Here is a 22,808-nt window from a genome sequence, read left to right as displayed (position 1 = left end):
CCAGAAATGATAATAAAAAAAATAATACCCTGAATATATTCGCTTATAAGCCTAATTTTTCAGCACAAAAATGTGCTGAAAAGTTACCCCTTCGGCTTATATGCGAGTCAGTGGAGCAGAACAGATGGTGGAGCAGCTTTTGGTACTGGCTCCCTGCTGTGTCTGTCCTGCACTGAAATTCTGATCACATGATCAGAAGCTGTAGAGTATAAAAGCTTTATTTAAGACTCTGTGGGGTTACTTCACTGCATGCTATTCAGGACAGCAAGGAGTAAGGCACAGGCTGAATCTATGTAAGAAAATTGCAGCCAAAAGCACAGACAGTCTCTGGTGAAGGAAGAGGTCAGTGTCTGGGCTCCTAAACAGGATCTTTATGCTACCCATACACTTAATAGATTAGTGGCAGATCAGGTAATAGATCGGTGTCTTCCAGATGAGTCCATTTATCATCAGCGTGGGACATTCTGGCACAGGATGAAGCTAAAAAACGGCTCACCCTGCCCCTGCACAAACCCAGGGCATGAAGCGCTGGCGCCAAAATGATCATCGCAGCAATGCGTCAAAATCAGCTGCCTCCATCCAGATACTCATCATTTACCTTTCCTTCCACTCTGCACCACTCAATATTAGACAAGATTCCAACAAGTATCGATCTTGCCAGTGCAGCTGCAAAGCTTGCTACTGCGCAATGCAGTGCAAAGTAATGCAGAACCTAAACTGAGTGGTGCTACTAATGCCCACCTGGCAGCGCTGGGTCCCTGGTTCGTATCCCGGCCGGGGCACTATCTGCATGGTGTTTGTATGTTCTCCGCGTCTATGTGGGTTTCCTCTGGGCACTGCGCTTTCCTCCCAAATCCCAAAAACATACATATAAATTAACTGGATTCCCCCTAAATTGGCCCTAGACTACAATACACACACATGACTACACGATACATACACATATATCTATGGTAGGGATTAGATTGTGAGTTCCTCTGAGGTACAGTGAGTGACGAGACTATATAAATACTAAATAATAATTACAAAATCTAATGTCTAATCTATTGAAATAATCTATAAGGCCTTGTTCACATTGCGTTCCGATCGAGTTAGGGCCTGTTTCCACTACACGCAGATTGGATGCAGAATGGACATAGAAAAACTGACTCCAATGAATGCCTATGGGTCTGTTTCCACTAAACGCAATTTTTCTGATGCAGATTTTCCCAAAAAGTCATTTATTCGTTTTTCTGCGTCCAAATCTGCATGTAGTGGAAACAAGCCCTTAGCGCCTCTGAGACCCCACTTCCCACCATCCCCCACCCCACCACCACCCCCACCACCTTCCGAGTGCATCAGATTTGATTGTGCGGTGATTGGATTCGATTGTGCTGTAATTGTTTGATTGCCTCTGAGACCCCACTTCCCGCCACCCCCAACCCCACCCTCCCCCCACCAACTCCAACCACCACCTTCCGAGTGCATCAGATTTGCTTGTGCTGTGATTGGATTTGATTGTGCTGTAATTGTATTTGATTGTCCCGTGATCGGCTTTGATTGTCCCGTGATCGGCTTTGATTGTCCCGTGATTGTTTGATTGCCTCTGAGACCCCACTCGCCACCACCCCCAAACCCCCCCACCCCAGATCATCCCCCTGTTACTATCCTAGTGATCTAAAAACAGTGATCAGTGAAAACTGACACTTTTTTTAGTATCACTAGTGTTAGCAGTTAGGCCAGTTAGCTAGGCCCCTTTGTTAGGGTCAGTTAGTGCCCAGCCCACTGCACCGCATTCACCAATTAGTCGCCGATTAGCGCCATCACTGTCGCTAATCAGCATTGGTACTATATAGTATCTAGTGATCATTCCTGATCGGACAGATCTATAGTAGTACATTAGGGTCACCTTAGTGTAGGCTCCACTAAAAACGCAGTGTTTACCCGATCAGGCCTGATCGTTCGCCCGCACTTGCGTTCAGCCGCCCCACTGTAGTGACAGATTTTTTTTTTCTGATCACTGCAAAAACACTGTACACTAGCTGTGGCGCTGTAAAGATCAGTTTTGATTTTTTTTTTAATCAAAACTCAGTGACCGCAGCTTTCTACCTCTCAAATACTCCCTTTTGCTAGGTAGGTGCTCTTTTTTTCTGGGTAGTCTCGGAGGAAAACCCCATAAATTTAGCAGTCCACAATGGCAAGAAGGGGGATTTCCGATGAGGAGGTATACAGGTACATGGACCAGTCGGATGAGAGCGTTTGGGAAGACTCAGCCGACGAATCATCCGGGTCCGAATTTGAACCTGTGGAAAGCAGTGGTTCTCTGACCGAAAGTGATGACGAGGTTTTGGTCCTGGCTAAAGCCAGGCGTACCAGACCCCATGTCGTTAGACCGCAGGTGGCGCAAAATCCGCCTCAAGGGCGGCAGGGTTGTGCTAGCGCTGATGAGAGTTTTCTTGGTGAGGCAGGCACCAGCAGCGCAGCACCTCCTGGACTTAGTACCAGTACTTCCGTAGACCCTGGTGAAGTGGTGAGCGCCAGCATGGAAGTTGAAACTGGCACGGTGGCACGTGCAGTAGTAACCCCGTCGCAGCCACCAAGAAGACGGGCCCGTAGTACCCATAGACTCCCAGAGGTGCTGGCACATACAGATTGGCAATCCCCTGATTCCGCCGCACCCGTAGTGCCCCCTTTCACCGCCCAGTCTGGAGTCCAGGTGGCGACAGCTCATCTAGGAACGGCCCTAGACTTTTTGCAGCTGTTCATCACCCAGGTTCTCTTGGACTTAATTGTGGTTGAGACCAACCGTAAAGCCACACAATTCATCACCGAGCACCCGGAGAGCAGCTATGCCCAGCCTTTCCGATGGAAACCAGTCCAAGTTTCCGAAATTAAAATCTTTTTGGCCCTTATCCTTCACTTGGGACTAATGAAACAGAATGTATTGCGGTCGCATTGGTCTACGAACCCAGTACATCATGTTCCCTTGTACTCTGCTGCCATGTCCAGGACACGATTTGAGTCCATCCTGTGCTTCCTGCACTTCAATGACGACAAAACCTGTCATGAAAAGGGCCACCCAGCTTATGACCGGCTCCACAAAATTCGGCCCCTCATAGACCACCTGTCATCAACATTTGCAGATGCTTATACCCCTGAACAGAACATCTGCGTAGACTAGTCCCTCTTACGCTTTACCGGGCGCCTTGGCATCAAACAGTACATCCCAAGCAAGCGCGCCCGGTATGGGGTGAAACTGTATAAGCTCTGTGAAAGGGCCACAGGCTATACATGTCGTTTTAGGGTTTATAAGGGAAAAGCCCTCAGGTCGATTTTACATATAGGGAAAAAAAACAAATAACACAGCACATAGGGTAATAACGTCTGGTAATGAGTTTTAAAACCTCCACCTGCCCCACATCACACCGGTGTAGCACACTCCAATGCCAATGTATATAGATTGCGCTCACCAGATAATGTGGCTGCTCGATCACAAACAGCACACAACGCTTGTTATAAATAGCCAATCGATCATGGGACTCCTTAATCTTGCTTCAAACACCCTGTAGTCCTACTCAATGGAACCTCCGGGCATAATGAGAGAAAACACACAATAGTGCAATATCTTTACACTTTCTATGGCACCTCCACCTCACCCTGGTGCAGCACCCTGTGCAGTAACTAAAATGCGCTCACCAGATGCATTGGCTGCTCAGTCACAAACAGCAAAATAAGCCCAGCAGTTTTCAGGTTAAAATCCTGTTCCTTCAGATGTAGCTTCCTTAAAAACTAAACAGAACCTTCCATTGCGCAGTACTACTTTAATATACATAAAAACTTCCAAGAATTGCACTCACATTTTCCATAAAGTTAAAAGGCATATACAGATAAAACTCCAGCGTCCTGGATCACAACAGCATGCTCTCCTTGGTGTGCCGACCTCTAGCCCCGCCCGGGGGGGGGGGCTGAACGCAAGTGCGGGCGAACAATCAGGCCTGATTGGGCGGGGCTAGAGGTCGGCACACCAAGGAGAGCATGCTGTTGTGATCCAGGACGCTGGAGTTTTATCTGTATATGCCTTTTAACTTTATGGAAAATGTGAGTGCAATTCTTGGAAGTTTTTATGTATATTAAAGTAGTACTGCGCAATGGAAGGTTCTGTTTAGTTTTTAAGGAAGCTACATCTGAAGGAACAGGATTTTAACCTGAAAACTGCTGGGCTTATTTTGCTGTTTGTGACTGAGCAGCCAATGCATCTGGTGAGCGCATTTTAGTTACTGCACAGGGTGCTGCACCAGGGTGAGGTGGAGGTGCCATAGAAAGTGTAAAGATATTGCACTATTGTGTGTTTTCTCTCATTATGCACGGAGGTTCCATTGAGTAGGACTACAGGGTGTTTGAAGCAAGATTAAGGAGTCCCATGATCGATTGGCTATTTATAACAAGCGTTGTGTGCTGTTTGTGATCGAGCAGCCACATTATCTGGTGAGCGCAATCTATATACATTGGCATTGGAGTGTGCTACACCGGTGTGATGTGGGGCAGGTGGAGGTTTTAAAACTCATTACCAGACGTTATTACCCTATGTGCTGTGTTATTTGTTTTTTTTCCCTATATGTAAAATCGACCTGAGGGCTGCTGTGCACTTTCTGGACATCTCACGGAGGAAGTGAGGAGAGGGAATTGTGCGACAACAACACCCCGGGAGACCGCAGTAGCGCCTGCACCTTTTGTGACTTCACTACTTATCTTTTCGGTGTGGCGAACCGGTATTAGATTTGGATGGAAAAGTATTGTCTGTGGGTGGAGCGCAACATCTCTAGGAACTTATTAGGGAAAAGACTCAAAATTGGAGCCGGTCGGATGCCCTGACTACCTGGGGAGCAGTGGAAAGGTTGTGTGGGACTTGGTGTCACCCTTGTTCCAGAAGGGGTACCATCTTTATGTGGACAACTATTACACAAGTGTGGCCCTCTATCAGCACTTAAAGTTAGAAGGAATCCGATGCTGTGGCACTGCTCGGCCTAGTCGCCAGGGCTTCCCCCAACGGCTCGTTACCACCAGACTTGAACGGGGGCAGAAGGCCGCCTTGCGTACTGACAAAAAATAAAATATTCTATGAACTCGCCATACTCCTAACGGAATACCTTTGGGTGTCTTCTTTCTAAAATGGGGTCATTTGTGGGGTTCCCATACTGCCCTGGCATTTAAGGGGCCCTAAACCGTGGGTAGTCTGGAAACCAAATGTCGCAAAATGACCTGTGAAATCCTAAAGGTACTCATTGGACTTTGGGCCCCTTAGCGCAGTTAGGGTGCAAAAAAGTGCCACACGTGGTATTGCCGTACTCAGGAGAAGTAGTATAATGTGTTTTTACACATACCCATGCTGAGTGGGAGAAAGATCTCTCTAAATGGACAATTGTGTGTAAAAAAAAAAAAAAAAAAAAAAAAAAAAAAAATTGTCATTTGCAGAGAGATTTCTTCCACCCAGCATGGGTATGTGTAAAAATACACCCCAAAACACATTATACTACTTCTCCTGAGTACGGCAATACCACATGTGTGGCATTTTTTTGCAGCCTAACTGGGCTAAGGGGTCCAAAGTCCAATGAGCACCTTTAGGCTTTACAGGGGTGCTTACAATTAGGCACCCCCAAAATGCCAGGACAGTAAACACACCCCACAAATGACCCCATTTTGGAAAGTAGACACTTCAAGGTATTCAGAGAGGGGCATGGTGAGTCTGTGGCAGATTTCATTTTTTTTTGTCGCAAGTTAGAAGAAATGGAAACTTTTTTTCTTTTTTTTTGTCACAAAGTGTCATTTTCCGCTAACTTGTGACAAAAAATAATATCTTCTATGAACTCACCAAGCCTCTCAGTGAATTCTTTGGGATGTCTTCTTTCCAAAATGGGGTCATTTAGGGGTATTTATACTATCCTGGAATTCTAGCCCCTCATGAAACATGTCAGGTGGTCAGAAAAGTCAGAGATGCTTGAAAATGGGAAAATTCACTTTTTGCACCATAGTTTGTAAATGCTATAACTTTTATCCAAACCAATAGATATAGGCTGAATGGGTTTTTTTTTTTTTATCAAAAACAGGTTTGTCCACATTTTTCGTGCTGCATGTATACAGAAATGTTACTTTATTTGAAAAATGTCAGCACAGAAAGTTAAAAAAAAAAATCATTTTTTTGCCAAAATTCATGTCTTTTTTGATGAATATAATAAAAAGTAAAAATCGCAGCAGCAATCAAATAGCACCAAAAGAAAGCAGCTGAGCAGCTGAGCTCGTCCATACCGCTAAGGAGGTTAAACAACCACCATCACTAACAATTTTAAAATATAAAATATGTGTACACAAAATTGTAAAAAGTTTATCTACTAAAAATTACTTTTTTTCTATGTTGCTAGACAGTACAAATCGGACAGGATTAGAACTACATCTCCTGATGATTTTTTGTGTCTTTCTTTATAATAAGCCTTCGTCGGACTTGGTCAGACGAAGGCTTATTATAAGCTGAAAGCTTACTGTTTATTCATCTCTAAGTTAGCCAATAAATGGTATCATCCTAATTCAAAACTCCTTGCTTTTACTGATGGCTAACATGGTACAACAATCTACTGCTTCTTTATTCTTTACAAACACACTCTATGGAAAAGATCTATACAAAGATGCCAGTCAGCCTTCCTACTCGCTTGCACACTATTTTGGTAGTTGGAATGAGCAACTGTGGTTTAGTAAGTGTTTTTGAAAGTACAGAGAATCCCTCATGAAGAGAGGGACTAGTCCAAAACTTGTCAGATTTTTAAAAAATGTATTGTTAGTGACAGCAACATAGAAAAAAAAGAAATTTATAGAGCATTTTAAGCAGGAACAAATGTACATTTTATATACATATGCATACACATGCAATTTACATTTTTTACGAAAGTGGTCCTTTAACCACTTGCCGACCGCCTACTTCATATTGGCGGCGGCAAAGTGGCAGCCCCAGGACCACGTAACGCAGATTGGCGTCAGGTCCTGGGGCACTCTCTGGCCGGGGATCGCGCGCTGGGATGCGCGCGCATCCACCGGCAATAGGCTCCGCCCACCCGCGACGTCAACCCGCCGGCCAATCGGAAGCGCCGGCGGGTTGTTAACCCCGCGATCGTGTATAATACACTTTGTAATGTATACAAAGTGTATTATACAGGCTGCCTCCTGCCCTGGTGGTCCCAGTGTCCGAGGGACCACCAGGGCAGGCTGCAGCCACCCTAGTCTGCACCCAAACACACTGATCTGCCCCCCCCTGCCCCCTGATCGCCCACAGTACCCCTCAGACCCCCCCCTGCCCACCCCCCAGACCACCATTTGCACACAATCACCCCCCTAATCACCCATCAATCACTCCCTGTCACTATCTGTCAACGCTATTTTTTTTTTTAGTCCCTAAACTGCCCCCTGCTCCCTCCTGATCACCCCCCCACCCCTTAGATTCTCCCCAGACCCCCCCCCCCCTGCGTACTGTATGCATCTATCCCCCCTGATCAACTGTCAATCACCTGTCAATCACCCGTCAATCACCCGTCAATCACCCGTCAATCACCCCCTGTCACTGCCACCCATCAATCAGCCCCTAACCTGCCCCTTGCGGGCAATCTGATCACTAACCCACACCAATAGATCGCCCGCAGATCCGACATCAGATCACCTCCCAAATCCATCGTTTACATCTATTCTCTCCTCTAAACACCCACTAATTACCCATCAATCACCCATCAATCACCCCCTATCACCACCTGTCACTGTTACCCATCAGATTAGACCCTTGCGGGCACCCAATCGCCCGCCCACACACTCAGATTGCCCTCAACCCCCCCCCTTATCGATTCGCCAGTGCATTATTTACATCCGTTCTTCCCTGTAATAACCCACTGATCACCTGTCAATCACCCCCTGTCACTGCCACCCATCAATCACCCCCTGTCACTGCCACCCATCAATCAGCCCCTAACCTGCCCCTTGCGGGCAATCTGATCACCCACCCACACCAATAGATCGCCCGCAGATCCGACATCAGATCACCTCCCAAATCCATCGTTTACATCTATTCTCTCCTCTAAACACCCACTAATTACCCATCAATCACCCCCCATCACCACCTGTCACTGTTACCCATCAGATTAGACCCTTGCGGGCACCCAATCGCCCGCCCACACACTCAGATTGCCCTCAACCCCCCCCCCCCCCTTATCGATTCGCCAGTGCATTATTTACATCCGTTCTTCCCTGTAATAACCCACTGATCACCTGTCAATCACCCCCTGTCACTGCCACCCATCAATCACCCCCTGTCACTGCCACCCATCAATCAGCCCCTAACCTGCCCCTTGCGGGCAATCTGATCACCCACCCACACCAATAGATCGCCCGCAGATCCGACATCAGATCACCTCCCAAATCCATTGTTTACATCTATTCTCTCCTCTAAACACCCACTAATTACCCATCAATCACCCCCTATCACCACCTGTCACTGTTACCCATCAGATTAGACCCTAATCTGCCCCTTGCGGGCACCCAATCACCCGCCCACACCTCAGAACGCCCTCAGACCCCAGCCCTGATCACCTCGCTAGTGCATTGCTTGCATCTATTTCCCCCCTCTAATCACACCTTGAGACACCCATAAATCACCTCCTGTCACCCCCTAGCACACCTACCCATCAGATCAGGCCCTAATTTGCCCCGTGTGGGCTCCTGATCACTCGGCCAAACCCTCAGATCCCCCTCAGACCCCCTTCCGATCACCTCCCCAGTGCATTGATTGCATCTATTTTCCCCTCTAACCGCCCCCTGAGACACCCATCAATCACCTCCTGTCACCCCCCTAGCACTCCTATCCATCAGATCAGGCCCAATACATCCTGTCATCTAAGAGGCCACCCTGCTTATGACCGTTTCCACAAAATTTGCCCTCTCATAGACCACCTGTCATCAAAATTTGCAGATGCTTATACCCCTGAACAGTCATTTTGAGAAATTTGGTTTCCAGACTACTCACAGTTTTGGGCCCGTAAAATGCCAGGGCAGTATAGGAACCCCACAAGTGACCCCATTTTAGAAAGAAGACACCCCAAGGTATTCTGTTAGGTGTATGATGAGTTCATAGAAGATTTTATTTTTTGTCACAAGTTAGCGGAAATTGGATTTTTATTGTTTTTTTTCACAAAGTGTCATTTTTCACTAACTTGTGACAAAAAATAAAATCTTCTATGAACTCACCATACCCCTAACGGAATACCTTGGGGTGTTGTCTTTCTAAAATGGGGTCACTTGTGGGGTTCCTATACTGCCCTGGCATTTTAGGGGCCCTAAACCGTGGGGAGTAGTCTAGAAAACAAATGCCTCAAAATGACCTGTGAATAGGACGTTGGGCCCCTTAGCGCACCTAGGCTGCAAAAAAGTGTCACACATGTAGTATCGCCATACTCAGGAGAAGTAGTATAATGTGTTTTGTGGTGTATTTTTACACATACCCATGCTGGGTGGGAGAAATCTCTCTGTAAATGGACAATTGTGTGTAAAAAAAATCAAAAATGTGTCATTTACAGAGATATTTCTCCCACCCAGCATGGTTATATGTAAAAATACACCACAAAACACATTATACTACTTCTTCTGAGTACGGCGATACCACATGTGTGACACTTTTTTGCAGCCTAACTGTGCTAAGGGGCCCAAAGTCCAATGAGTACCTTTAGGATTTCACAGGTCATTTTGAGACATTTGGGTTCAAGACGACTACTCACGGTTTAGGGCCCCTAAAATGCCAGGGCAGTATTGGAACCCCACAAATGACCCCATTCTAGAAAGAAGACACCCCAAGGTATTCCGTTAGGAGTATGGCGAGTTCATAGAAGATTTTATTTTTTGTCACAAGTTAGCGGAAATTGATATGTATTGTTTTTTTTTTCACAAAGTGTCATTTTCCGCTAACTTGTGACAAAAAAAAAATCTTCTATGAACTCACCATACCCCTAACGGAATACCTTGGGGTGTCTTCATTCTAAAATGGGGTCACTTGTGGGGTTCCTATACTGCCCTGGCATTTTAGGGGCCCTAAACCGTGAGGAGTAGTCTAGAATCCAAATGCCTCAAAATGACCTGTGTATAGGACGTTAGGCCCCTTAGCGCACCTAGGTTGCAAAAAAGTGTCACACATGTGGTATCGCCGTACTCAGAAGAAGTAGTATAATGTGTTTTGAGGTGTATTTTTATACATATCCATGCTGGGTGGGAGAAATCTCTCTGTAAATGGACAATTGTGTGTAAAAAAAATCAAATAATTGTCATTTACAGAGATATTTCTCCCACCTAGCATCTGTATGTGTAAAAATACACCCCAAAACACATTATACTACTTCTCCTGAGTACGGCGGTACCACATGTGTGGCACTTTCTTGCACCCTAAGTGCGCTAAGGGGCCCAAAGTCCAATGAGTACCTTTAGGATTTCACAGGTCATTTTGCGACATTTGGTTTCAAGACTACTCCTCACAGTTTAGGGCCCCTAAAATGCCAGGGCAGTATAGGAACCCCACAAATGACCCCATTTTAGAAAGAAGACACCCCAAGGTATTCCGTTAGGAGTATGGTGAGTTCATAGAAGATTTTATTTTTGTCACAAGTTAGCAGAAAATGACACTTTGTGAAAAAAAACAATTCAAATCAATTTCCGCTAACTTGTGACAAAAAAAAAAATCTTCTATGAACTCACCATCCTCCTAATGGAATACCTTGGGGTGTCTTCCTTCTAAAATGGGGTAATTTGTGGGATTCCTATACTGTCCTGGCATTTTAGGGGCCCTAAACCGTGAGGAGCAGTCTTGAAACGAAATTTCTCAAAATGACCTGTGAAATCCTAAAGGTACTCATTGGACTTTGGGCCCCTTAGCGCAGTTAGGGTGCAAAAAAGTGCCACACATGTGGTATCGCCGTACTCAGGAGAAGTAGTATAATGTGTTTTGGGGTGTATTTTTCCACATACCCATGCTGAGTGGGAGAAATATATCTATAAATTGACAATTGTGTGTTAAAAAAAGAAAACAATTGTCATTTACGGAGATATTTCTCCCACCCAGCATGGGTATGTGTAAAAATACACCCCAAAACACATTATACTACTTCTCCTGAGTACGGCAATACCACATGTGTGGCACTTTTTTGCAGCCTAACTGCGCTAAGGGGCCCAAAGTCCAATGAGCATCTTTAGGCTTTACAGGGGTGCTTACAATTAGGCACCCCCCAAAATGCCAGGACAGTGAACACACCCCACAAATGACCCCATTTTGGAAAGTAGACACTTCAAGGTATTCAGAGAGGAGCATAGTGAGTCCGTGGCAGATTTCATTTTTTTTTGTCGCAAGTTAGAAGAAAAGGAAACTTTTTTTTTTTTTTGTTTTGTTACAAAGTGTCATTTTCCGCTAACTTGTGACAAAAAATAAAATCTTCTATGAACTCACCATGCCTCTCACTGAATACTTTGGGATGTCTTCTTTCCAAAATGGGGTCATTTGGGGGGTATTTGTACTATCCTGGAATTTTAGCCCCTCATGAAATCTGACAGGTGCGCAGAAAAGTCAGAGATGCTTGAAAATGGGAAAATTCACTTTTTGCACCATAGTTTGTAAACGCTATAACTTTTACCCAATCCAATAAATATACACTGAATGGGTTTTTTTTTTATCAAAGACATGTAGCAGAATAACTTTCGCGCTCAAATGTATAGGAAATTTTACTTTATTTGAAAACTGTCAGCACAGAAAGTTAAAAAAGTCATTTTTTTGACAAAATTCATGTCTTTTTTGATGAATATAATAAAAACTAAAACTCGCAGCAGCAATCAAATAGCACCGAAAGAAAGCTGTATTAGTGACAAGAAAAGGAGGTAGAATTCATTTAGGTGGTAGGTTGTATGACTGAGCAATAAACCGTGAAAGCTGCAGTGGTCCGAATGGAAAAAAAGGCTCTGGTCCTTAAGGGGTTTTATGACTGCAGTCCTTAAGTGGTTAAAGTGAACCTGAACCGAGTAAAATTATTTAAAGTAAACATGATGTACTTGAAAATGAATATTACATACTTAGCTTGCAGCCAGTTCCTCTAAAAAGCTCATCATTTTCATCTTCTAACAACAATTCCTTCTAGTTCTGACTAGATCTAGTCAGACTTGTCTGTCGGGAAGCTGAAAACCTTAGGGCCTTTAACTATATAAATTGCTGTCAATTATAAGTGAAAGAACAACTGATGTGCAAGGTGATGTCCATGTTTCCCTTTGGCTCAAAAGTTATTACTGGTTGACCGAGTGCTGACCCAGAAACTGTTACGGGGTCATCACCATTTTTAAAATAAAGGATGGATTATTTTAGATCACAGTGGACAAGCAGGATGCTGGAGAGGAGAAAGATCGATAAGCAGACAACTTACGAAATAGAACATGTTTATTTTGACTTTTATTTTTCAGTTCGAGTTTGAATAAGTCTGAATCAAACTGGTGTGAAGTAATGCAATTACATACAAAAACACTTTCATAAAGTCAGAGTTCATAGACCAATATAAAGATACTAACAAACCAAAATCGATAAATCATCATCTGTTTTTATTTTACTTACCATTTGACTCCAGTACTTCAGCAGTCACTCTTATCGTGAAGGGGAAGTCCTTAGGAATGACAGATTTCAATGCTTTTTCTGCTAAGGCGCCTATGTATGATACAATATCAAATGTTACCACACAACTAACATCACACATGATAAACCTGTGACATCATCTAGTAGCGTCTTCTAAATGTGGAATGGGTTGGTTGTTTACCTGGTTAAAGCATGTGCACATTCTCAAAATGATAAATAAAAAGCAATGCTGAGTCACCATTGGTTCATACAGTATATGTACACTCTACTATGTATAGAGCTTTAGAGCCCTTCAAGTGTGTATTGGTTTTAAAAATGTAAGCAAACATATTTTTTGGTTCTGGGTGGACAAGAACATATTTAAATATTTTTCTTTTACAAAAAGACTAGTATAGACATTAGGTGAATCTATTCAACCTATATCTTGCAGCCTAACCAGCAACCACTGCCTGTAGAGGACCACTAGTGAGTGGACACAGTAGTTACTCTTATGAACTGTGAATGTAGGGTCAGTTTTACTGGATGGGCAAGAGCTGTACAGACATTCAATTTTCACCCAATAAAATTATATGAGAATTAGGCCTGAACGATTTTAGGAAAAGATTGAACTGCACAATTTCTATATGAACTGGAATTTCGATTCACGATTTTGTGCACTGTCCCAGGCCCGGCCACAAGGATCCGTTTGTGTGAGCAGCACCAGCAATTTAGAGTCCTTCCCTTAGCTCTGTGAGTCCGCAGGGCAGGCAAGGGCCAGTTATCAAGCCTGGCTGGAGTGGAACCACAATTTGGCTTATTAATAACACCAGGGCCGGTTGTAGACCTTTTTTGCCGACTCAGGCAAACTTGTGAGGATGCAAAGAACTGACAGTTAGACTGCAAGAAGGTAATATATCAGACGCTTTGCACAATGCAGCTGCCACATACTTATCCGAAGTAAAACAACAACAAAACAAGTCCTAAAAGCTACCAACAATCAAAAGAAGCTTAGGGCAACATAGTTAACTAAAAACTAGACTTTCCACTTATCTGCACATGCCTGGCATAACCACCTCAACCAGGCAATCACCATACACTTTAGATTGTACAATTTTGCCCCAGAATATGAGCCATCAGATTGAAAAGGACAGATTAGGCAAGTTATACAAAAAAAGGCAAGATTGTACAATCAGGATCTCCTGATATATGGGCAGTCATACACCGGCTTCTCACCCTCAGCCAGCTGTCCTCCCCTCCGATGTTGCACCTAGCGGAGCCAGGCCTGGTGCCGTCATGGACGGTGTCTCGGGCTCTCAGGGCAGGATTGGCTGGTGTCTGACAGGTGTCCTGGGGCTTAGCGTCACGTTGTGGGCATTCTTTCCCCATCTCCACGGGTAGACTATGAAATCACTGAAGCCCGGGCTGGTGGGCACCAGGCTGAGGGGAGTGACTCCAGGGGTCCAACACGGTTTTATAGACGTGTGGGCGGAGCCGGGTGCCTTCTCTTCTGTCACTTTACCACGCATCCCAGAACGACTGTGGTCTAACGCAGCAGCGCTGTCACACAACACAGAGATGTGCGAGGAGGTCATGGCTGCTTTCAATCTATTCTTTTTTCCTGCATTACATTTCGCGCCTGGTAAAAGCCAATCACTTGCGTCTCAGAGCACTACGAAGAAGGAAGGAGATGGTGAGAGCCGCTAAGCTGCCGCTACTTACATGGAGCGGCAAGCGGGAGATGGACCGTCTGGCTGACCTGTTACACTGCTGCACAGCGGGAGGGATATTGTCAGAAATCGCCGCTCTGACGATCACAGAATCGTTGTTTCCGTGATCACGATTTCGGTCTGAAAACGATAAATTGTTCAGGCCTAATGAGAATACTCAAATTGGATTAGAATTCTGTATTTGTCTACTACGGTCTTATGCATGCCAGTACAACTATCCTTGAGCTTCCCCAACCTTTTGTGGTGTATTAAAAAAAATACAAAACACACACACACACACACACACACACACACACACACACACACACACACACACACACACACACACACACACACGTCAGTGCTGATTAATATCAGCTGTAGCCTACTATTACTCCCTCTGTGAATTTTATTTGAACTACAGAGTTGTAAATCCATTGCTCTGCCAGGGTCCTTATATGGCCTTAATCCGGCTCTGGTCTGAAGACCCACACTTTGTACAACCTCAGTGTCTCTCTGCTAGTCAAGTAATGGATTACTGAACTGTTCATACATTTTTTGAAAAAATTCTTTTGCCTTGAAGGGTGGGGGTGAAGAGAGTCCTACATTAACCATGGGTAGTATTTATTTGGGACTTTGGAGGGTTATTATTTTATTTGAAGGTATACATAAAGCTTACCATGACCCAGTTCTCTCCTGTTCATGCCCACAACCTTGCCAATTTCATTTGTTGCATAAGGTGGGAACTGAAAGGCAAAATATTTGTTGAATGTAGAGAACCCAAATACAATGAAACTCAGCATGTCAGGGTCACCAATACTCTTTGCAAGATTATCCTTTACGGAGAACCATGATCACAAGAGAAAAAGCTCAACAAAAGCAAAAGCCTCTTCCACAATGACAGCACAAATAGCTATAATGCAAAATGCAGCAACCTATCAGATCACACAGTTAAAGGCACCCACTACTGATAATAAAATGAAACTATTTCAACATAGAACAAGGATTTTTAAAGCGGGATTGTCAGTCATAAAATCAAATGCCATTTACCCACTGCTCTGTTTATTATGTAGTCTACATCCTGACCCTGCATTGCAAGCATTCCAATATAATCATAAATGTGTCTCAATGTTATCTCAACTACCCCTTAACACTAATAGTAGTACACAGTAATTTTCTCTAAGGGTCCTTTTACACTTAAAGGGAACCTTAGTTGAGATAAAAAAAGAAAAAGTACAGTACAAGTTTTCTCTCACTGCCCCGCGCAGGACACGCTTGATGACGGGAACACGAACAAAGATACGCGCGGCCATGGGCCGACTCTTAGTTGGACTAAAACTACACTAATCCATGGTAAGGGAACGGGAAGATAGTCGAGGGGGACAGGTAGATAGGGACAGGATGGCTGCAGGGGGCTTGGCGAAGCCCCAGGCAAGTGAAACCTTTTTTTAATCTCAGTTGAGGTTCCCTTTAATCAATTTCTCGCATAGGAAGGCATGAAGTGTAAAAGTGCCCTAACAGTTTCCAAACATTTACCATTGCCTTTACTTAGCTAAAATACCAATTTGGTGTAGTTGTTTACATTGGAGTATCATTTTATAAAACTCCAAATTTAATGAACTACATCAAGCCCAAGTACCCCCTAGTGTTGGGCCGAACAGTTCGCCTGGCGAACCTCTCTGGGCCTCTTACTACTTCCGGGTCGCAATGACCCGGAGTAGTACGCCTGCGCTGCCCGGCGGAGCGCGTCCTAGATCTAGACCTGTTGCCGGGCACTCTCTGCGCATGAGCGTGACGTCACGCACATGCGCAGAGAGTGCCTGGCAACGGGAGCGCGATCTAGGACACGCTCCGCCGGGCAGCGCAGGCGTACTACTCCGGGTCATTGCGACCCGGAAGTAGTAAGAGGCCCATGGATTTAGAGATGTTCGCCGGCGAACGGTTCGGGAACCGTTCGCCACATCTCTACCCTAGACGAGGGGTGTCAAACTCAAATACAATGTGGGCCGAAAGTTAAACCCTGAGGCCAAGTCACGGGCCAACCTCATGCCCACTTCCCTTACTTATAAAAGTTCTCTGGTGTCTAATGGCCCTCCTCCCTCCCCTATAAATTCCCCTGATGTCTAGTGGTCCTCCTCCCTCCTTTATACAGTTCCCTGGTGTCTATTTATCCTCCCTTCTCTTTGCAGTTCCCTGGTGTCTAATGATTTTCCCTCCCCTACACAATTAACTGGTGTGTAGTGCTTTCCCCCACCCTCCACATATGGCATCCCTGGTGTTCTAGGGCTTACCTCCAATATAGCTTCCCTGGTAGTCTAGAGTGGGTCAAACATAATGCAAAGTCAGGAAACCACTTGGGGGCCAAATTTGATGACTTTGAGGGCCAGATTTGGCCCACGGGCTGGAGTTTGACATGTATGCCCTTGACAAATCAGAAGTACCTCCTGGGTACACTGTACCACTGGTTGAGAAACTAGGCGTTAGAAGGAAGAGGGGTTATGATAAAAGTCCAAGTTCTACTTCCCATATTTTTCATAGCTAATAATGCTGAAGAGGGGACTGTACCATTGCTCATAGAAGTTCCATATTTGATGCAATTATTGCAGAGAAATTCTCTTTGATCATGTGTCCCAGAGGTCTCCCCAGAAAGCATGAGAAGCTATTGAGAAGCTTTCATACTCCTGGCACTACATCTGCTTCTGAGAGATTCACTTTATTGTAGCAAGCACCACAGCGCATCAAAGGACATCCAAGCTAAAAAAGAGAAAAGTTAAGCATTACTTATCTGGGGCTTCTTTCAGCCCCTAGCAGTCTTATCTGGTCCAAGCGGATCTGGCTGCAGTTTTTCTACGGTTCAGTGCACCTACTGGAAGATCCCCAACCACCGCTGTGGTCACTGCGCAAGCACAGAATGCTCCCATCTACGAGAGCAGGATCAAGAGAGGTGCATAGAGGCACATATGCAGAAGCTCATGACCACATCTTTCGGAGGTGCTAATGGTAATACTAATAGTACACAGGAAGGCAGCAGATCTGCAGTTCTGGACCAGCAGGACATCTAGGGGCTGGAAGATGCACCAGGTAAGTAAAGCTTAAAGGACAACTGTAAAGAGATATATGGAGGCTGCTATATTTACTTCCTTTAAAGCAATACCAGTTGTCTGGCTATCCTGCTGATCCTCTGCTTCTAATATTTTTTGCCATAGACCCTGCACAAGCATGCTGCCAATCAGGTGTTTCGGACGTTATTGTCAGATCTGACAGGATTAGCTGCATGCTTGTTTCTGATGTCATTCAGACACTACTGCAGTCAAATAAATCAGTAGGGCTTCCAGGCAACTGGTATTGTTTAAAAGGAAATAAATATGGCAGCCTCCATATTCTTCTCACTGCTGTTGTACTTTAATTTTTGTCTTTCAGCTTGGATGTCCTTTAAGAAACTGCAGTGTTGGCCACAGAGAAGTAAATGGTGGATGTGGCTGGGGTTGGATGACCTAAGCTCAGCTGCCCCACATTCCTTGTTCTATTATTAAAGTGAACCTTAAGTCAGAAAAAAAAAAAGATTTTTACTCACCTGGGGCTTCTACCAGCCCCCTGCAGCAGTCCCGTGCCCTCGCAGCCACTCACTAATCCTCTGGTCCTCCGCTGCCAGCTAGTTTCATTTTTGCCGCCAGGATTGGCCATGCGTAGCTTTTTCCGCATTCCCGACTGCAATAAGCGCTATTGCGGGCCGCAACGCGCACAAAGATACGCGTTGCCGCATATCTATGCGTTCGTAATGCGGCAACGCAAACGCGTATTTTTGTACGTGTTGCGGCCCGCAATAGTGCGAATTACAGTCGGGAATGCGGAAAAAGCTACGCGTGGCCAGTCCTGACGGGTCTGTCGGCAAAAGTGAAACTAGCTGGCAGCGGGGGACCAGAGGATTAGTGAGTGGCTGCGAGGGCACAGGACTGCTGCAGGGGGCTGGTAGAAGCCCCAGGTGAGTAAAAATGTTTTTTTTTTCTGGCTTAAGTGTCCCTTTAATAAAAACACCAATGCCTTAGGATTGTGTACAATCGTAAAAAAGTAAATAATAAACTTCTGCCAGATAGTTACAGCTGTCTTGTAATGGGCAAGCAGAGCCCTCTAGTGGACAGAGTAAACAGCTGTGGTACACGCAGGTATCCCCGACTACTAATGTGTGACTGGACTTCCGGTTTTAAAAGAATACAGCAGGGACTGTTACAGGGCAACAAAGCAGGTGTAAGTTTCAAGTATACCTGAAATGGCTACTAAATACTTTGGCCTAAAAAAAAAAAAAAAAAAAAAATTAGCCAAATGCTGTTACCCGCTGATGAGTTGACTCTGCAAAGCGCCAACCTAACCCCACATGCAGAGCTTGCGCTGAAGTGTACCGGTAAAGGCATAGCTACCATTCCTTCCTCTAGCTTGCATCTCCCTGGAAACTGTATAACTAGCCTCTAGAGCATATGTTCTCAACACGTGGTACGCGTACCCCAAGGGGTACTTCTGATGGTTCCAGGGGGTACTCGGGCTTGATATACTTAAAGAGACACTGAAGCGAAAAAAAATATATGATATAATGAATTGGTTGTGTACTATGAATAATTACTAGAAGATTAGCAGCAAAGTAAATATTCTCATATTTTTATTTTCAGGTATATAGTGTTTTTTCTAACATTGCATCACTCTATAATATGTGCAGATTACACAACACTCAGCATTCAAAATGAGTCTTTCAGAGAAGTCTGTGAAGTAATGAACTCTCCTCTAGCAGAGGAAAAGTAAACATTTCAATTACAGTTGAGATAATAAAAGTCAGATAACAGCCCTCTCCCGGAGGACGTCCGATGACGTCAGCGCGCCCGCGTGGGACGCAGAAGAGCCCGTCCTTGGAGCGCAGAAGAGCCCGACCTGGCAGCCGGCCTGGCCAGGTCGGGTACCGAAGACGACCGGAAGCCTCTGGAGCGGCGGCGAGGGCACCTCCTGCCTGCCACGGGCTGGAGGAAGCCCCAGGTAAGTGGATATGGATTTTTATTTTTTTAAACGTTTCCCTGAACCTTCCCTTTAATGTTTTTTTTCTTAGCTGTACTACACATACAAATCATAATATCATCATTTTTTTTCCGCTTCAGTGACTCTTTAACCAAGAATATCACATTTAGGGTTTTAGAAAATGATAAATCTTATTTAAACAACACCAAATTAGTGTTTAGCTAATTGAAAGCAATAGCAAATGCTTATAAATGGTTTAGAACCAATTATGTACTACGATTAAATATATATTTGTCAAGGGGTACTTGTGATAATGTTTACTATGCTAGGGGGGACTTGGGGAGTACAGAGTTTAAAAGGGGTACACACCAATAAAATGTTGCGAAACACTGCTCTAGAGCACAAGGCTCAATGTCATGTGACTGCAGAATCTACTTTCCATAAAGCTTCCAAAGCATTCTGTGCATGGGGGGTTGGGGGAAGGCAAACATATCAGTATATCACCTGCAGATAAATAATCATTCCCCAGTTAGTTGAGGAAGATGGGGCCTTAATTGGCAGCCATGTTGACAAGATTCTGGGCTTTACTGGTTTTTCTTCCCTTTTCCTTATTTTCCCCCCTGAAGGTGTGCAATGTGGCCCGGTTTAGCCTGGGATGCTGGTGCGGGTCGTGGGGAGTTCGGGACCTGGAGTTTTTTCCATCTTACCGCTGCCTGGGTCCGTAGTCTGTGAAGGTACAGGCCTTGAGGAGTCCACCACTGCTACCCAGGAGCTCAGGGCTCCACGGAGGTAGGAAGACACTGCACTAATCGAGAAACCTTTGGCCTTGCTGGATGCCGGCTCCTTCCATCCACTGCTGCTCCAGCCGGATGCTTCTGTTAAAGCCGGGTTATCTTTACCAGCCATGCTGAATGCTGCCCAGGAGTCGGGACCCATCACAGAAATTAACACTACTGCATCTTTTGAACTGGAACACCTTGGCCAGCACTGCCAGATGTCAGCAATCGGTATCGTCAGCAGCGTCAGCCATCACTGCAGGTTTCTTTCATGAAGAACTGGGCCATCACTAATGAACCATCCCTTCACCTGCCCCCGATGTCTCCTTAGGGATAATAGATGATGCAAAGTGGGACTGGTACTATGGCAGCCTCAGCTCTTGGCTTTCAGACATTATCCCCCTCTCCTTCCAGAACCTGTATGAGCCAAAACCAATTCTGGGTACAACCCTCCTTGTACTTGGAAAAAAAAAAGGCTTCTGATTCTGATAAGGCCCTGGAGATACACGCCACATTTCCCAGCATGCACTGCAGCAACTGGGGACGAGCAGGCCCCGCCGCAGGCAAGATTTCAGAAATAAAATCTATTTTCTAACTTATAATGATAAATAGCAGCCTTTTTCAGCTGCATGATGGCAAATATAAAATATTTTACATATATTGGAGGAACCCCTCCCTTCCTTTCATATTGCCAGGACAGAATCCGGCAGACTGGTGGAGGAGATAAAAAACAAAAATCCAGGCTGCTACTGATGATGTCACAGGGGAGGTGATCTCAGCTTGTGTGAGATTTTACATAGACGATGCCCCTGTGAGGGAGGGTAGCTGATGACAAACACACCCCATGATCTAAAACCTCCTACTAAGCTCAGAAGTAATGGCTGCCACCTGTATAACCCTAGTTATGAAAAGAGAAGGGTGAAAAGCATGCAATGAAATGATCATAGGTCCGCTTTAAGTAGGCTCTCAGATACCCTTAAAGGAGCAGGGACAGCCATACTATCTCAGGGGGACAAAAACACATACTGTATATAAGTAGATAACACTAGTTCTACTTACATGACATATGCTGTCCACGTACATAACATATTGTATTGTCAACGTTTGGATTTTAGTGAATTTAATATAGTAAATGAAGAGAAAACTGTTCCTGGCATTTTCCATTTTTACTTCTTCTGACTGAAGCCAACCCTAATGTCATTTTCTCCCTTACTGTTCTATTTTTCTCCTAAAAAAACTTCACTGTCATAACTAGGTGGCTTTGTAAACACGTGAGCACAGCATAGATTGCATTTCAGCAGATTCACACTGAACTGCCCTCAGCCAATCAGTGAGGAGAAAGAATGTGGGAGGGGAGAGGAAAACCTTCATTCTCATCAGCAATGTACCAAATAGAACCAGGCTGTATGAGATAAGAGTTATTACAGCAGAAACATTTCTGATTAGATTGGAATGCTTGCAATGCAGGGTCAGTTTGTAGACTGCATAATAAACACAGAGCAGTGGGTAAACCCAATTTGATTTTATGGCCGACATTCCTGCTTTAAAGGAAATTGGCTATAACTGTACAAATCTTTATGGTCATCTTCAAGCTTACCTCATAATGAAGCATAAAGTTCTTGTCCTTCACACCACTGAAGAAAATAAAATGGAAACGATTACTCAAACACATACAAGACAACAACTGAACGTAACTTGTGTTCAGCAGAATTTTCCTTCCAAGCCATGTACGAGATGCAATGTGTTTGTCTTTACCGGGAAATGTGAACACGAATCTCGTAAGAACACCCACTCACTCCACTTTCTGCAATCACAAATACATTTGTCACGATAGAAGCAACACAAGTTAAATGTCAAGTGCATGACTCGTTCACACACACAGATCTGTCACCAATCATATGCAGCATTCTGCAGGAAACCACACTCTACACATTCCCCAGAACAAGATACAAACAAATGGTTCTGTGCTCCAAGAAAAGGTCAGGCTCATCTACACATAAATATTTAAAAATGGAATTCCATGCTGAAAAGTGTTAAAGGGAACCTGAGGCTAGAGGGATATAGAGGTTGCCATATTTATTTCCTTTTAAAGAATGCATATTGCCTAGTTGTCCTGCTAAACCTCTGCCTTTAAATTGAATCTGAAGCGACTATAAAAATAAAAAAACAGATACTTACCTAAGGAGAGGGAAGACTCTGGGTCCTACAGAGCCTTCCTGTTCTCCTGCTGGTCTCCACGTTCCCCTGCAGGCTCCTCCATTTGAATCTCCTGCTGCGGGAGAATTCGGCAGACTTCAGAAATGCTTCGGGCTCCCCAAGACCGGCGGCTCTGTACTGCGCACACGCGAGTGCTTGAGAGAGGGTGCTAGCGCGTGCGCAATACGCAGCAGCCAGTCTTCGAGCCCAGAGTGCTTCTGAAGACTGCTCAAGCTGAACAAACCGGAACACAGCAGTCCACGACTGAACGGTCGTACACTGCTAACGGGGGAGCCTGCGGGGGAACGCAGAGACCGGGAGGAGAACGATAAGGCTCTATAGGACCCAGACCCTTCCCTCTCCTTAGGTATCTCTCTTTTATTTGTAAAATGGCTTCAGACTCCCTTAAAATGTACCAGACGGGGAAAAAAAAACAACAATACATACCTGAGGCTTCCTCCAGCCTCATGCGCATGGATCGCTCCCACGCTGCCCTCC

The 22,808-nt window shown here is 44.8% G+C and overlaps 1 protein-coding gene across 2 annotated transcripts in view; it reads right to left on the bottom strand.

Annotated features, from left to right (window-relative positions):
• The window catches only part of PNPT1 (polyribonucleotide nucleotidyltransferase 1), a 120,485-nt gene that overhangs the window by 29,055 nt on the left and 68,622 nt on the right, over positions 1–22,808 (bottom strand). For both annotated transcript variants that reach the window (XM_068232424.1, XM_068232425.1), the window contains exons 15-17: positions 21,712–21,748; positions 15,020–15,086; positions 12,638–12,727 (exon numbers count right to left, since the gene is read on the bottom strand). In XM_068232424.1, coding sequence (XP_068088525.1) covers positions 12,638–12,727; positions 15,020–15,086; positions 21,712–21,748 — 194 coding nt within the window. The remainder of the gene's footprint in view (positions 1–12,637; positions 12,728–15,019; positions 15,087–21,711; positions 21,749–22,808) is intronic.

This window comes from Hyperolius riggenbachi, chromosome 4 (genome assembly GCF_040937935.1).
Source record: "Hyperolius riggenbachi isolate aHypRig1 chromosome 4, aHypRig1.pri, whole genome shotgun sequence".
Taxonomy (NCBI): domain Eukaryota; kingdom Metazoa; phylum Chordata; class Amphibia; order Anura; family Hyperoliidae; genus Hyperolius; species Hyperolius riggenbachi.
The sequence above is the reverse complement of the archived record's forward strand: the minus strand, read 5'-3'. Positions and strand labels throughout refer to the sequence as shown.